Below are 16,207 nucleotides of genomic sequence, written 5' to 3' on the forward strand. Positions count from 1 at the left end.
ATACACGGGGGGAAGGAGAGCGCTCTGTAGAGTTATGCAGAAGTAATGGCATACCAGTCCTGGTATTTTTACCAGGGAGAATGTTAGATATCCACCACAAAGACAGTTACGTCACCTGGTAGCAGCATGGTTAGATGAAGCCATGGGATTAGACTAAGTAATGAGCTACCCTTCTCCCTTCACCATAAGTCCACTGTACCACTGAATTACTGTAACATCAAACTGAGAACGTGGACATGAATACATGTATTCACATGCCTTCACAAATGTTGACACCATTGATTGGATTCATTCAAGCTAAAAAGATAGTTTGATGACTACATGGAAGTTTGACTGACTGAATATTTTGGCAGGGCAGTGCAACTCAAGGTGTTGGCCACCTGCTGTATAAATAGAGCAGAAGGGTATTGAGAACCCCCCCTCTGCCCCCCCCCCCCACACACACACACACACACACACACACACACACGAGAGATCAGTTGTTATAGTTGTCACATTCTCCTCAGACATGTTTATTTTTAGCCTTCAGCCATGATCCCCCTTTATCTGGCCCTGCAGTAACGTGACAGGCAGAGGGGTTGTGTTACCGCTTCACTCCTCTGGTGCATCAAATAACACAACGCATAAAGTAGGAAAAGGAAAGGGTTCGATGGGAAATTATAAATCAAGACCCACTCAAACATGTACAGGTAATGGCAAGCTGTCTTTGTGTGTTTGTGTCTGTACTGAGAGAATCTTGAAGCTTGTTAAGGCTTTGCTTTGAAGAATGAAAGTCCATTAGAGTTGGAGTATTAACCTTTTCTGTGTTTTACTATTGAGTGATATAAATATAAGTGTTGTAAACAAAATCCACTTAAATGACTTTGATAGAAGTGTTATAGCTTTTCTACAACATCTCATGTTATAATATGTTGGACTTTTGTTTGTGATTGATTCCATGCTAATGTTGTCATGGCTAACACACCCTCACGATGCTGCCTGTGAAGATGAGTGGAAGAAGAAGGTGAGCGAGTCTTACTCTGTGATCATCGAGAGACTGGAGGATGACCTACGCATCAAAGAGAGCGAGCTCACGGAGCTCAAACACGTTTTCAGGTGAGAGAAGCTTCTTATGATTACAATGTATACATTAAATATGTGTTTTCTTTTCAGAACTCATAACATTAACATTAACAACATTGTAACAGCACAGGAATTTTGGAAGCAGTAGTCAGTAGTAATCTTGACTACGTATGGTTTATCAGTGTATTGCACTGAATCATGTTTTTTTGTATGGCTCAGCTCTGATGAAGCTTTCCAGAAGGTGAACTTGAATTACCGGACAGAGACTGGGCTGTCATTGCTACATCTCTGCTGTATATGTGGAGGTATGTACGACTAGGCTTCTATTAATAACCTCTTACCAAAACATTACTGTTGTTTAACAGTGCTGCCCTCTTGACTTCAAGTCCATTATTACATGACATTAAATTGGAGATGTGTTACAGTACTGTCTATCTTTGTGGCCAGGAAACAAAGCTCACATCCGGACCTTATTAGTGCTGAAAGGCCTGCGTCCATCCAGGCTGACCAGGAACGGATTCACTGCTCTCCACCTCGCTGCCTATAAGGTAGTAGGATCTGTCACCCTCAGAACTGTAAAATAATTCTCATACAAAACACAATGTCTGGCTTTAGCGTGGCTTTATTTCTATAACTGTTTATTGTGTTGGATGATAGTTCTGCAATTCTATAGACAGTGTAGCTTCACAATTAATATATCCCCAGTATTGCCACATGGTGGAGTGCAAGTTACATCAGCAAAGCCAATGGGTCTTGTTATGTGTGTGTGTGTGTGTGTGTGTGTGTGTGTGTGTGTGTGTGTGTGTGTGTGTGTGTGTGCGTGCGTGTGCGTGTGCGTGCGTGTCCTCTTATTTGTTTTTTGTCCCTCAGGAAAATGCAGAGCTGGTGACTGCCCTGCTCCACGGCGGAGCAGACATCCAGCAGGTTGGTTATGGTGCCCTCACTGCCCTTCACATCGCCACTGTCGCTGGGCACCATGAGGTGGGCACTACCCCTGGTTATAACACTCAGACAGTACCTTTTATACTATTGATGTATGTCATTTTTACTGCTCTGCAGACATTAGCAGCAATGGATGTTTTGGGGTGTGTGTATTATTGCATCAACTTTTATATTTTAGTCATTTAACAGACACTCTTATCCAGAGCGGCATACAATACATTTGTAAGGTAAGTGAAACAACTATACATCACAATCATCCTAAATAGGACTTATTATGTAATATGTTATTTTGTTACTATGTAGACAGTGGATATACTTCTCCAGCATGGAGCCTATGTCAACGTCCAGGATGCTGTGTTCTTCACTCCGCTGCATATTGCTGCTTACTACGGCCATGAGCAGGTAACTAAGGCTTGGACAGTATAGTTCTATCCATATGCCTCTGTTCAATATCCCACTTACAAGGAATATGGACATATCTTTAAGCCACTCTATCCCCTCTTCTTGTCATCAGGGATATACAGAATGTATTATCAGCTCTTGTCCATGTATTCCATGTTTTTCTCTTCTAGTCCCACCTTAATAGTTTGATAAGCATGCATGTACATGTTTTCTTCTCTGGAATGATTCATGATGATAATGATCAAAGTGGCAGTTTTCCAGGTACTGGAGGTGTTTCACATGTAAAGGTTGGGGGACTATTTCTCTCTTCCAGGTGTCTAAGCTGCTGCTGAAGTTTGGGGCAGATGTGAACGTGAGTGGGGAGGTGGGGGACCGGCCGTTACACCTGGCAGCAGCCAAGGGCTTCCTTAGCATTGTCAAACTGCTGACAGGGGAGGGGACCAAGACTGATGGTGAGTGTTAGAGCTGGGAGAGTGGACATGACATAACTATCTAAAATAAATTCCTTGCCGGTATCATGTTCAATACAACAAAATCCTTGTTTCTGGGAGAGAAGGTCTACATTGCTTCACTGGAAAGCATGTGATCATTTGGGCTTGAATGTCATTTCGTAATTATTCTCAACTCATCTCAAGTAAAAAATAATATACAGTATTTCAAATCAGATACAGGTCACACAAAGAAGCAGTTGATTAATGGTTCTCTCCATGATTGTTACGATTTGACGTTTTAACAGGCCCATAGGTGATGGATGGTGGATAAGAGATTATGGTTTAATGGGTGTTCCTGGATATAGAACTGTTGTATCTAGACATAGATATAGAACTGTTGTATCTCTGTGGTTTGACTGACCTGATTTAAAATCGAACAAACCGACAGTGAACGCCCAGGACAATGAGGATCACGTTCCGCTCCACTTCTGTGCCCGCTTCGGCCATCAGGAGGTGGTGCGCTTCCTGCTCCAGGGAAACTTTGAGCTGCAGGCACACTCTGTCAACATCTACGGTGACACACCTCTGCACTTGTGAGTAAACTATATGTCTTAATATGACATCATTCAAAATATTATTTTCAATTTTCGAAATATTATTTTCATAACATAACTATCAACCAAAAAGGTCGCATCCCTGAGCACAGAACAGAGTGACGGACAGTAGAGAGGTATAATGCGGAAAAGAGCCTCTATGATCTCTATTTGTCTGTCTCAGCTATCGATGCATCTGCTGTGCTCTGTCTCCACAGGGCGTGCTACAACGGCAAGTTTGACGCGGTGAAGGAGATCGTACAGCACTCAGGCACAGATAGTCTGACCAAGGAAAACATATTCAGTGAGACTGCCTTTCACAGGTATGTGGTACCTTATTACATCCCTACTATTACCATTGTAAAGCTGCAACATTTGCAGGAAAAAGCTCTACAAATAAAGGTTATTATTATTATTATTGGCAACCCTACCCAACCAGTCTTTAATCTCTACTGTTCTGAGGTTGTGTGTGTGTGTGTGTGTGTGTGTGTGTGTGTGTGTGTGTGTGTGTGTGTGTGTGTGTGTGTGTGTGCGTGCGTGTGTGTGTGTGTGTGTGCCTCCCACAGTGCCTGCACCTTTGGAAAGTCCATGGAGATGGTGAACTTCCTGCTCAGCCAGAACGCCATGAGCATTAACCATCAAGGGCGAGATGGACACACAGGTAGCTTAGACTCCTTGTCACCAAAGGGGAGGTTGGTGGAAGGAGAAATTGGAAGACAGGCTCATTGTAATAATGCATGGAATAAAAGATGGGAATTGTATTGCACACATATTAAACACATGTTTGATACACTTCCTTATTCCGCTCCATATATTACAATGAGCCCATTCTCCAATGTCTTCCTCCACCAGCCTCCTCTACCCATACAAACTCACATAGGCCTTTCACACTGGCAAGGCTCCGTGTGCTCCGTGTGCTCCGTGTGCTCCGTGTGCTCCGTGTGCTCCGTGTGCTCCGTGTGCTCCGTGTGCTCCGTGTGCTCCGTGCTGGTTCCGGTTCCTGTTCTGGAGTCTCAGAACCTTGGTGGTTTCTGGTGAACCAGCCCGCATTCATACTAGTTTAAGCAGAAGCGTCAATGTCATCAACGGAGGGTGATGAAGGGGCAGGATAAACAAAAATGTCACAACAACATGGAGACTACTTCACTGGAAATGAGGATATCTATTATATACACTATTTTGTATGAAAAAAAACAGTGACAGCAAAAGTTACGAAGTTCGTGTTCGTGCGTGTGTGTGTGTGTGTGTTTACTGAGCATCTGAGGAAGATAGAGAGAATGATGAAACTTTTGATCTTCTGCTTTTTTTTAGATTACATTTTAGATTAAATTTTGTCTCCTTCCTTGCTCGTCTTCACAGCCTAGAATATGACACACCCACTGACGACATCACGGTTCGCAAGGAAAAACTCAAACATTTTTGGTTCCACCTGAGAACCAACTTTTCAGGTTACGAACCAATTAATTTTTTGGTCTGAACGTGCCGGCCGGTTCAAAATTAGGTTCGGGAACCGGAACCGGCACAGAGCCTTGCCGGTGTGAAAGGCCAGAGAACTCACTGAGGCTAATATGGGAGAACAGGATGGGAGATGATCCTGATTGGTTTGGGTGAATCTCCTGTATGTATAGTCTTATGATATTGACCTTTGACCCTGATTACTCTATCCCTGCAGGTCTGCACAGTGCCTGTTTCCATGGCCACATCCGTCTGGTGCAGTTCCTGCTGGATAACGGGGCAGACATGAACCTGGTGGCCTGCGACCCCAGCAGATCCAGCGGGGAGAAGGAGGAGCAGACCTGCCTCATGTGGGCCTATGAGAAAGGTGAGTCGCGTGGACAGACAGGGGGGCTTAATTTGAAACGTGGAAAGGTCAGCCTTTTTCAGATTGTTAATCGGGTTCGGGTCCCACGTTAATGTTAATGGGAAAAAATGCCCCGGATGTCTTTGTGATAGTGATAATCTTAAAACACACCTTTATGTTTTGATTTTTTAATATTTTGTTTGTTGTTATATCTGATTTTGCTGTTTTTATCTCATTTTGCTTTGTTGATTTTAATGTTTTGATATGTGGTTTTAAACTGTCTTGTAAGGTGTCCTTGAGAGCCTTGAAAGGCGCCCATAAATAAAATGTATTATTATTATTATTATTATTATTATTATTATTATTATTATTATAATCAAAGCCAAAACATGTTTGTATGTTGGACCCTGTGTCCATATACCTTATAGGTCATGATGCCATTGTCACTCTACTCAAACACTACAAGCGCCCGGATGACTCCCCCTGCAATGAGTACTCTCAGCCAGGAGGAGGTGAGTGGAGAATAGTGGTCAACTGAGTAGTCTGACTACAAGCCCGAATATCAAGGCACCATCACTAGTGTGGTCTACCCATTGCTATACTGTATGTCGTTGTCTTTAGATAAGTATTCAAATGAGAGGGTGTCATATATATTACAATATTTACATTAGTTGTAATGAATGCGACACATCGCCTAGGCCCTAGAGTGTTAAATGTATTGCAAAACAACAGAAAATAAGAAGCAGACATTTCATCAACATCTTCTCGTCTGACAGTAGCTTTCCTGTCGTTCCTTTCAGATGGGTCCTATGTGTCTGTCCCGTCTCCCCTGGGCAAGATCAAAAGCATGACCAAAGGTAGTGAAGTGGAGTGAAGCACAAGCTGTGTCCCAGCACTTCACATCACTGTCAGCTGCCTGACACTCGGTTACCGTTGCTATGTGACTCACTGTCTGTGTTCCCTAAATGGTCAATTCCCCTGCCGCTTTTAAATAGTATTTGTATTCTATATATTTTTGTGATGATGGATCATTTGTTACCACTTTTATTTTATTTTTTATTTTTTTGTTTTCAAGTGTATTTAGTCATAAAGTTCATATGATCAATGAACTAGATTCAGATATTCTCTCTTTAGAAAAGGCAGATGTCCTTCTGCTCCGGGCCAGTCTCCCATCCTACTTCCAGCTTCAGCTCTCTGAGCTCGAGTTCAATGAGATCATTGGCTCAGGTACTCCAACCAGATGCAATCCTTTCATATTCTTTTCATCTCAACAATACACTTTATGTTCATTGAAAAATATTGAATAAGAAAATATTCTATACACACAGGCTCCTTTGGGAAGGTCTACAGAGGCAAATGCCGGAACAAGGTTGTTGCCATCAAAAGGTAAAGTACATTGCGTTTAACATTGCCATCATTGCTTAAAACAGCTCAGTCAAATAGGTCATCAGAAATTAACGGAATAATGAGCCCTGTCGTTTCCAACCATCTTTTTCGCCCCATCCCGACACAATTCAGGTCTTTCAAGACTGGCACAGAAAAGGCATCAGATGGTTTAAAGACTGTTTTATATCCTTTGACCAGTTGTCTGAGAAATACGATTTACCCCAATATTTTGTTTTGTGATACTTACAGATCAGGCACTATGTGTGAACTATTTTATGGTGCTTTCCTGAAAAGCCTGACCTTAATCCCGTTGATACATTTCTCTCTCTTGGACTGCACTTATATAGCGCCTTTTTTGCTGCTTCAAAGCGCTTTACAATGGCCTCTCATTCACCCATTCACACACACATTCACACACCAATGGCGGCAAGCTGCCATGCAAGGCGCCAGCCCGCTCACTGGGAGCATTTTGGGGTTCAGTGTCTTGCCCAAGGACACTTCGACATGTGGCCAGCCGGGGCTCGAACCGCTGATCTGCCAACCTTGTGATCATTAGACAGCGACTCTACCTCTGCGCCACAGCCGCCCCTGACCCATTCTTGACCCACTGCTCAAAGGTGCACTGTCCACATTGTGCAGGAACATCTCCATGTTGAGGTGTCCACCTCTAGACAGGATGAAAGCGGCTTGGAAGCATAATTTGGGACAGGCACTATCGGCTGACCAATGGGACTGCCTCTTCACATCAATACACAAATCCTCACTCTGCGCAAGACACTGCCTAGTGCAATTTAAGGTGGTTCATAGTCTAAGGCCAAACTAGTTGGCTTCTACCCTGATTTCACCCCCCACTTGTGACAAATGCAAAAACAACGAGGCTACTCTTATTCACATGTACTGGCTGCGTCCTCGCCTACAAGAGTTCTGGAGGGATGTCTTTCATACCCTGTCTGGTATCTTAAAGCAGAACCTAGACCCAGATCTCTTGATAGCTTTATTTGGTACTACTGATGAAGATGGTCCTCGACTGACTTCTGCAGAGTGCAGCATGGTGACCTTTGCTTCACTCTTGGCCAGGCGTGCGATTCTGCTCAAGTGGAAGGATGCTGCCCCACCCACACTTAGCCAATGGCTTTGAGACATAATGTCCTGCCTTCAATTGGAGATGCTGCGCTTCTCAATCAATGGTTCTGAGAGACCTGGAGGAGACCCTTTTTGACATATTTCCATAACACTCAAACGATATAGCATGCTGTGCATTCCAGCTCCGCCCTTAATAAGAACATAAAAAAAACAACAACGTCATGAAAATACCCACTTTTCATTTATTTTATTATTTATTTACTTTTTTACTTGTGAATTCAATGTGAATTCATTTGCCCTTAATTTTGAAAATAACGAAATTAACGGAATTGTCTCCTCTCCACCTCTGCAGGTATCGTGCCAACACGTTCTGCTCCAAGTCAGATGTGGACATGTTCTGTCGAGAGGTGTCCATCCTGTGTCGTCTCAACCACCCCTGCGTCATCCAGTTTGTCGGCGCGTGTCTGGACGACCCCAGCCAGTTTGCGATCGTCACCCAGTATGTGTCTGGAGGGTCCCTGTTCTCCCTGCTGCACGAGCAGAAGAGGTCTGTCACTCACCCTGTTCCCCTGCACCCTGGTAATGGACCCCCATATTAGATCCACATGTAGAGCTGTCGATTGGCTGCACAAATTAGACACTATAGCAATCCAGCTGAAACAGAGGGGGCAATCAAACCAGAAAGACAGGCACAGTGTCTCAAAATGCCTGTTTCCTGATTAAGGCATCCATTATAGACTAGTCCCTAAATGACTGCAGTCTGTTTGATTTATGTATGTTATAAAGTTGTCCTCCCTCTGTAGTGTTCCCTCATACACCAGTCTCTCCCACCTCTCAGCTCTGCATTGATCTATGTGAAGTGTGAACTCTGCGTCCAGCTGCAGTTTAGTCTATGGAGGGGGCCACATCGATCTGTATGAAGTAGTATCAGGGATTGGCAGGCTGGCCGGGGTCATTGATCTGTTGCTGTTGCTCCTCTAATGATGTGTAAAATGGACAGGCTCATCGACCTGCAGTCCAAGCTTATCATCGCCATCGACGTGGCCAAGGGCATGGAGTACCTGCACAACCTCACACAGCCCATTATCCACAGGGATCTCAACAGGTGGGTGATACCTGGAAGTGCATAGCTGCAGTACAGTAGCTACTCTATGACAGTAGTTCTCATATCTGAGGTCAGAACCCCGGCCGTGAGGGCACTTATTATGATACAAATATTTGGTATGAAGACAAACACTGATTGTGTATTGCACCTTCAGCTGATATTGCAGTGTTTTGGGGGTTCATATGCAAACAATTAGAGCATTTCTTAGGCGATTAGAATACACTTGGATGTCATTATTATGTGTTGGCATGGCCCACAATCAAGTTGTTGGGGTCACAGGAAATTATTGATGTACATTTTGTATGAATGCACATCCATGCATTCATACATACAATTAGTGATGGTAATACACATGTCAGGTCAAACAGTCATGACTCAGTAATATATATTTATGTGCATAGTAAGATGATTGGACTATCTTGAAATCCTGTTATACGGCTTATGGTAAAATGTGTCTCTTTTAGTCACAACATTCTACTTTACGAGGACGGACATGCTGTGGTGGCCGATTTCGGAGGTAAGGCACGACTCATACATGATATTGACATGTAAAGCACTTCATCAAACGAGACAGTATACTCTTGTTCCCTAGAGTTGATTCCTCATAGAATACAACATTATGGAAATAAAAAACCCTTGTGTCTCTCCTCAGAATCAAGGTTTCTTCTATCTGTGCAGGAGGACAATATGACCAAGCAGCCAGGGGTAAGTCCAGCCTGCTTACTAACGATTATACCATGAACTACTAATGCAATGTATTCGCAAGAGACTCAGAGAGACAAACTGCAGAATGTGTCTATATGTGCTGTGTCATCATCTTGGGGACTGCTTAGCTTGCAGTTTAGTGGTTAAGCGGGTGTTGCACTCCCTCAGGTAAAGCCCTGTTCTGGGGAATCAGTTGTTCTTGCGAGGTAAAGTGTTTTGCGTTGGGTAATTGGGCTGTTATGCTGTTATGCTGCTAGAACCTGCGCTGGATGGCCCCTGAGGTGTTCACTCAGTGTACCCGCTACACGGTCAAGGCCGACATGTTCAGCTATGCCCTGTGTCTGTGGGAGCTGCTCACGGGAGAGGTCCCCTTCGCACACCTCAAACCTGGTACTGTTCCTCACACACACACACACACACACACACACACACACACACACACACACACACACACACACACTGACACCCTGTGTGTTTGTGAATTGTATATCAGCCTCACGGGAGAGGTTCCCTTCGCACACCTCAAACCTGGTACTGTTCCTCACACACACACACACACACACACACACACACACACACACACACACACACACACACACACACTGACACCCTGTGTGTTTGTGAATTGTATATCAGCCACATCTGTCACGATGGTCATTGTTTGTCCCTCTCTTTATAACAGCTGCAGCAGCAGCAGACATGGCCTACCACCACATCCGGCCTCCGATTGGCTACTCCATCCCCAGACCCATCTCTTCCCTACTGATGAGAGGCTGGAATGTCTGCCCAGAGGTGAGTGGTGCCATCCCATGGAATTAGTCTCTAATGAATCAGGCCTACTGTGTAAAGTGTATCTGACGATTAGAACTAAAATTAGAATGAACTATTGATTTATCGATCCACTTATAAATCGAATACAGGTAGTGTATTATAAATGTCTATATGTGTGTATATGTACAGTATATGTGTGTTAATATTATAGGTACCTTACCATGGAATGATAAATGGCTGTACAGTAAGTAGAAGTGTAATTATTATTTTATCATTTGTAAGTCCTCCAATAAGGGGAGTTTAGGGAGACTGGGGTGGGGGGAAGAAAATCTATACAAAATGTATTCTAAATTCTAGCTACTAATTTCAAAGTTGATCTACCTCTAAAAACATAATGAAGTCTATTGATTAAGTATAAAGTAAAAACCTACTTCAGTATCTGTGACAAGTTAATTTCCTGAATGTTGTCATGCAATGCAGATCTGCGGAGTTGTTAACAGCCTATATGGTGAATGCTGAGTCAGAAGCTACAGCACAGTGATACTCAATCCTGGTCCTGGAGAGCGCCCAGGGTTTTCTCCTAGCCTAGTGATGTCACACCTGATTGAACTAATCAACTGATCTTCAAAACCATGATTAGCTGAATCAGGTGTGTCACTGCTGAGCTAGGAAAAAACCCTGCAGCACTGCTGCTCTCCAGGACCAAGAATGAGGATCACTGCTATAGCACAAGGAGGTGGAGGAGGAGGCACAATGACTGGAACAGCCTGATTCACTGATGCTGTGTGGTTGCATGACTCCAAAAATACATGTACTTATGAACTCGATGGCCCTCCCGATGGTGCCAGGCAGTGAGCAACCCACTAGACATGCCCTGCCTATTACTCCTCATTACCGCTGTGATTAGATAGCAGGGCAGGTTGGAGCAGTTACCTCTCTCTCTCTCCCATGCCACTTCTGCCATCCTGTTTACTGTACCAGGCTAGGTTGCCAGTTAACCTCTAGTCTCTCTGGACCGAGACATTGTGCTGTTATCAGCAGCCCCGCCCATGGTTCACCCATGGTTACCCTCTCTTGTTAGGGCCCAGGTGGCCCGGTCTGAAACTGTGAAGGCCCACAGTTTTCATTTGTGGTCCCAATGTGGTGGAGCTTCACCCAGATCCATTCCACCTATTGTACAGTACACTAATTACTTCAGGGCCTTCTCCAAGTTGACATGGCCCCATAGTTACAGTTTTGATGTGTTTATCTCTTGAAACTGGAGATCTTCTCTTCTACTCTTCTACATTCCCTTGTAAAGCGACCTTGGGTTTGTGAAAGACGCTATATACATTTAAGTTATTATTATTATTATTATTATTATTATTATTATTATTATTATTACTCCCCTTCGTGTGAATGCAAACTTTGTGGCCATTTCTATGCTAGTAACAGAGTAGCTTGCGAGGACCTTGCGAGAACGTGTTTAGAAAGTGGTTTTTTTCTTTTTCATACAAAATAGTGTATTAACTGTAGTGGAAGATATTCTAATTTCCAGTGAAGTAGCCGCCATCTTGTTGTGACATTTTTGTTTATTCCGCCCCTTCGTCACTTTGATTGAAAAATTAAGAATTGATGAAGAATGTAACCAACGACTGTCGTCATTATTACAACCCAGTTTATCTTGAAACCCCTCTCCAGTGTTATCTGCGTTTGCCCTGCATGTCAGTGTGATGTTGTAATGCGTTGTAATGCGTTAAAGCTTCCAGATTAATCGCGAGCGTTAACGCCTTGACATTGATATCCCTACTTGAAACATTTGAGCCGTGAATGAATATTTCAATTAAAACAGATCCATAGGACTGCAGAAGAATTATATTGGTTGATAATATGAGCAATATTTTATTAATATGACACAACTTGGGCAATTTTCTTCTTCTTCTGTCCCTGCTGGGTATGTTTAGTGAGAACAGCACAGACCATGGCCACAGTGAATCTACTTTATTACTGAGTCCGCTACGGCTCGGTGTTTGTTCTCTACAGAGAGGGAGGAGATCTGAAGCCTGCTTTTGAAGCAGAGTTCACCTTCGCTTGATGCGTGGGTAGAGAACACTGACCAAACAGACTGAGAGAGAACACAGATGTCTGTGTGTGTGTGTGTGTGTGTGTGTGTGTGTGTGTGTGTGTGTGTGTGTGCCTTTGTTCTATTGATAATGTTTAGAGCTTTGCGTTTTCTGATTTAGGATAGGCCTGAGTTCTCTGAGGTGGTTTCCAATCTGGAGGAATGCCTCTGCAATGTTGAGGTACGGACCTTCTGCCTACAGGCCATCTACAAAAAAACAAGAGCTTTCTAGGATAAATGCATTTCAGAGGGAGACATTTCTGTGGATGACTTATAGTATTATATCTTTTCAATCTAGCTGATAATAATCAATACATTTCTTGTCTATCCCTATATTATATTGATAAAAATGCAGTTTAAGTGGTTTGTGTATTTATTTGTGTGTATTTATTTATTTATTTGTGTGTGTGTGTGCGCTCGGGTCCATGTGTGTTTGTGTCACACAGCTGATGTCCCCGGCCTCTAGTAACAGCAGTGGGTCTCTGTCCCCCTCGTCCTCCTCTAACTGCTTGGCCAGCGGCGGTGGACCAGGCCGGAGTCAGGTGGCGGCTCTGCGCTCGCGCTTCGAGCTAGAGTACGCCCTCAACGCCCGTGCCTACGCAGTGTGGACACAGAGGTAGGCTACCCTAGAAGAACACAATCACCCTACATAAAGACCACCACTACTCTCTGAGATTGGCTTAGGTAGATTTCACTGAGAATGTTTCGGGAATGTGTGTTGACTGTTCCTCTTATACTCTAAGGGAGCAATAAACTAGGTTATGACCAAATGTTACCAGGAAGTGTACAAGGCTGATACTGCTAGGAATCTCAGGGACGTCGTGTCTGGACTTGTAATGATTTGGCAGGGTTTGGTTGCAGCGATAGCGGACTTGCCCCGCTCCATTGTTAAACTAGTAACATGTAGAACACTTGAGACACTTTACTGCAACAGTTAGTAGTGGCGTTGCCTGGATACGGGGCAAAGAAACAAAGGAAAGAAAATGTAATAAAACATGCATGGCATTCTGACTAAGGACATAGACCTCCAGTGGTGTGTGTGTGTGTGTGTGTGTGTGTGTGTGTGTGTGTGTGTGTGTGTGTGTGTGTGTGTGTGTGTGTGTGTGTGCGTGTGTGTGCGTGTGTGCGTGTGCGCGTGCGCGTGCGCGTGCGTGTGTGTGAGAGAGAGAGAAAGAGTGTGTGAGCCTGGCAACGGTCCCTATGGATACAGTAATTGGAGGTGGAGGTCTGTGCTCCACTGCTTAGGTGTCTCGCTGTCAGAAATTCCCTGGCAGTTAATCAAAACTATCCTAAATGTTGTATACACTTGCAGAGAAAGTGAGAGTGTGTAGTTATTAGTCCTGGGGCAGTCACGTTGCCATCACACAGGTCATACTAGATCAGGAGAGGACAACGAGAGAGGACTCTATCTGCCTGCGTGTGTCGAACTCAACCTCATCTATCTTTCATTCTTGGAAGGATCCTAATACCAAATATGTCCGTCCCTTTTGCCACCGATTCTAGAATTAATGTCCAGAGAGTACAGCAATGGAGGTTAGCGGGTAAAGGTAGAAATCGGAGGATGGGCTCATTGTATGGATGGGATGGAATGAATGCTTGATACCATTCCATTCCATGCATTATAATGAGCCCATCCTCTCATTTCTACCTCCACCAGCCTCCCCTGGAGTACGTATTACAGTATTAGAGTAAGTGGTATAGAAGAAGTTATTGGTCATGTACAGTATAATGCTCTTATGTCTTATTACTGGTCATAACATATATACAATGGCATATAATATATGCCATTTGGCTGACACTTTTATCCAAAGCGACTTACCAGGGAGTGCATGCATTTTTAAAAACTTTTTTTACATGTATGGTCCCAGCGGGAATCGAACGCACAATCTAAGCATTGTTAGTGCCATCCTCTACCAACTGAGCAATATATTGTTGTATTTTCAGTGAGGAGCGGCGCTCTGCCGAAGGCCTATCACTGGACGAGATGAGGAAGAATATGCAGTTTCCTCCAATTGACCGAAATGGTTTGTCTTCAATTTTCTAAAGTTGACCTGTATTACAGTGCTTAATGTTTAAAATCAGCACCTGTTTGTGTTTTTGTGTTACCCAACCTTTAGTGTTATCCAACCTTTGACACATCTCTCTCATCTCTCTCTCTCTTTCTCTTTCTCTCTCTCTCTCTCTCTCTCTCTCTCTCTCTCTCTCTCTTTCTCTCTCTCTCTCTTTCTCTCTCATATCTCTCTCTCTCTCTCTCTCTCATCTCTCTCTCTTTCTCTCTCTCTCTCTCTCTCTCTCTCTCTCTCTCTCTCTCAGGGTATGTCTCTGACCCCATGAGCACCATGCGCTTCCACTCCAGCAGCAATGGCAGTTTTGAAGACAGCAACTAATTCTGATGGCAGCTCCTTTGGATCTACTTCATGCACTATTAGTTCACTAAGACTTTATCTATTACTATTACGGCCTTAAGTGCCCATTTTGTGTATAAAAGCATTAGACATATGTATAAGCTGTATGTTTATTATGAAGCTATCAATGAACTATTTGAATTTCTTGTGTTTTTTATATCTTGTAAATTTGAGGATTTCATAGTGCCTGCATATGTCTTTGTAAGAATGTCTTCTCTCTCTCTCTCTCTCTCTCTCTCTCTCTCTCTCTCTCTCTCTCTCTCTCTCTCTCTCTCTCTCTCTCTCTCTCTATATATATATATATATATATATATATACGTATATATAAAATAAATAAATTATGTGTTCTGCGGTAGATTCTTTATGCCCATGTTTGCATACTTGTAATAGCATTACCCCCTTATGTTCAATGGAAACATATTTCGACCTTAGAATGCTTCAAACTTTTGTTTTTTATTTTCAATGTAATGGAAGAATCACACAATCATTCAGAGAATTTGAAATAGATGACATGTAAACTAGAAGAATCCTAACAATAGCAAGCTACATACAGGATTCAGAATGAATGGCAACTGGGGGAAGATTATCCAAGAATGTTCAGTTGAGAGGTAGAGTTAGCAGCAAAATATTTTTGACACAAACTGATTCCTACATAAATTTCACAATTTAATGTTATATTACATGTGGAATTGTGCAGGCATTTTTTGAAATGTCACTTTTAAAGATCTTTTCTTAGATAAAGATGAATTCACATGTAAAGTAGTCTACAGAGTCAATTCCATTTCAAATTACGACAATGACAATTGTCTTCATTTAGATTAATAGAATTAAACCCTTTTCTGCAAGTTATGCAGGGATACAATTTGTGACATTCATGGAAAATAATGACTATGGAAATATACATTCTCTTATATAAATAAACCTCTGAATAATTTCTTTCAAACACATCAAGACACAAAAGCATTTTCACTGCAGTGCAAAACCAATGCAATAAGTTCTCTGTGATCAAAGCGAAAGTGTCGTTGTGCTTTACAGCAAGTCAGTCAGTGGTGGTAGTGTTTGTTTGGGCAACACTTAACATCACATTGCCAATAAACCTTATGTAGTACAATCGTGTTAGTTACTTAGTGTTACTATTGTAATTACAGAGTCACTACACATCTATAGGGGGGAATGTATGTAAAATATGTTGTTTGTTTGTTTAATCAACATCTGACATGGCCTAAGCTTTCTTTGCGGCAAGCTGACCTGCAGATGGCTCAAAGAGTTTGAATTATTTATTTTTTGTGCTGTGTGAGTGGCAGGGTATCTTTTTACAGGGGCCTGGTAATAGCTCCTGTACTTGATACCTTCACAAACAAGGTCTCATTTTGTGTCTCCAAGAAAGGGGATCGGTAAATATATGCTTTTGTAAAAAATA

General features: G+C 42.9%; 1 protein-coding gene across 1 annotated transcript; it reads left to right on the top strand.

The window, feature by feature from the left end:
• Window positions 1–649: 649 nt before the first annotated feature.
• tnni3k (TNNI3 interacting kinase) lies at window positions 650–14,769 on the top strand (the record flags this gene model as incomplete). The annotated part of the gene is made up of 25 exons (XM_080534468.1): window positions 650–689; window positions 987–1,095; window positions 1,282–1,367; window positions 1,510–1,610; window positions 1,933–2,043; window positions 2,308–2,406; window positions 2,720–2,858; window positions 3,286–3,430; window positions 3,649–3,753; window positions 3,997–4,091; window positions 5,103–5,252; window positions 5,660–5,743; window positions 6,032–6,088; window positions 6,366–6,458; window positions 6,560–6,617; window positions 8,053–8,247; window positions 8,701–8,805; window positions 9,270–9,322; window positions 9,458–9,510; window positions 9,768–9,900; window positions 10,193–10,302; window positions 12,504–12,563; window positions 12,829–12,998; window positions 14,327–14,406; window positions 14,696–14,769. 25 exons carry the CDS (start codon window positions 650–652, stop codon window positions 14,767–14,769), a joined length of 2,505 nt encoding a protein of 834 aa, XP_080390594.1.
• Window positions 14,770–16,207: the final 1,438 nt, after the last annotated feature.

This window comes from Nansenia antarctica (assembly GCF_963989245.1).
Source record: "Nansenia antarctica genome assembly, chromosome: 1".
Lineage (NCBI taxonomy): Eukaryota > Metazoa > Chordata > Actinopteri > Argentiniformes > Microstomatidae > Nansenia > Nansenia antarctica.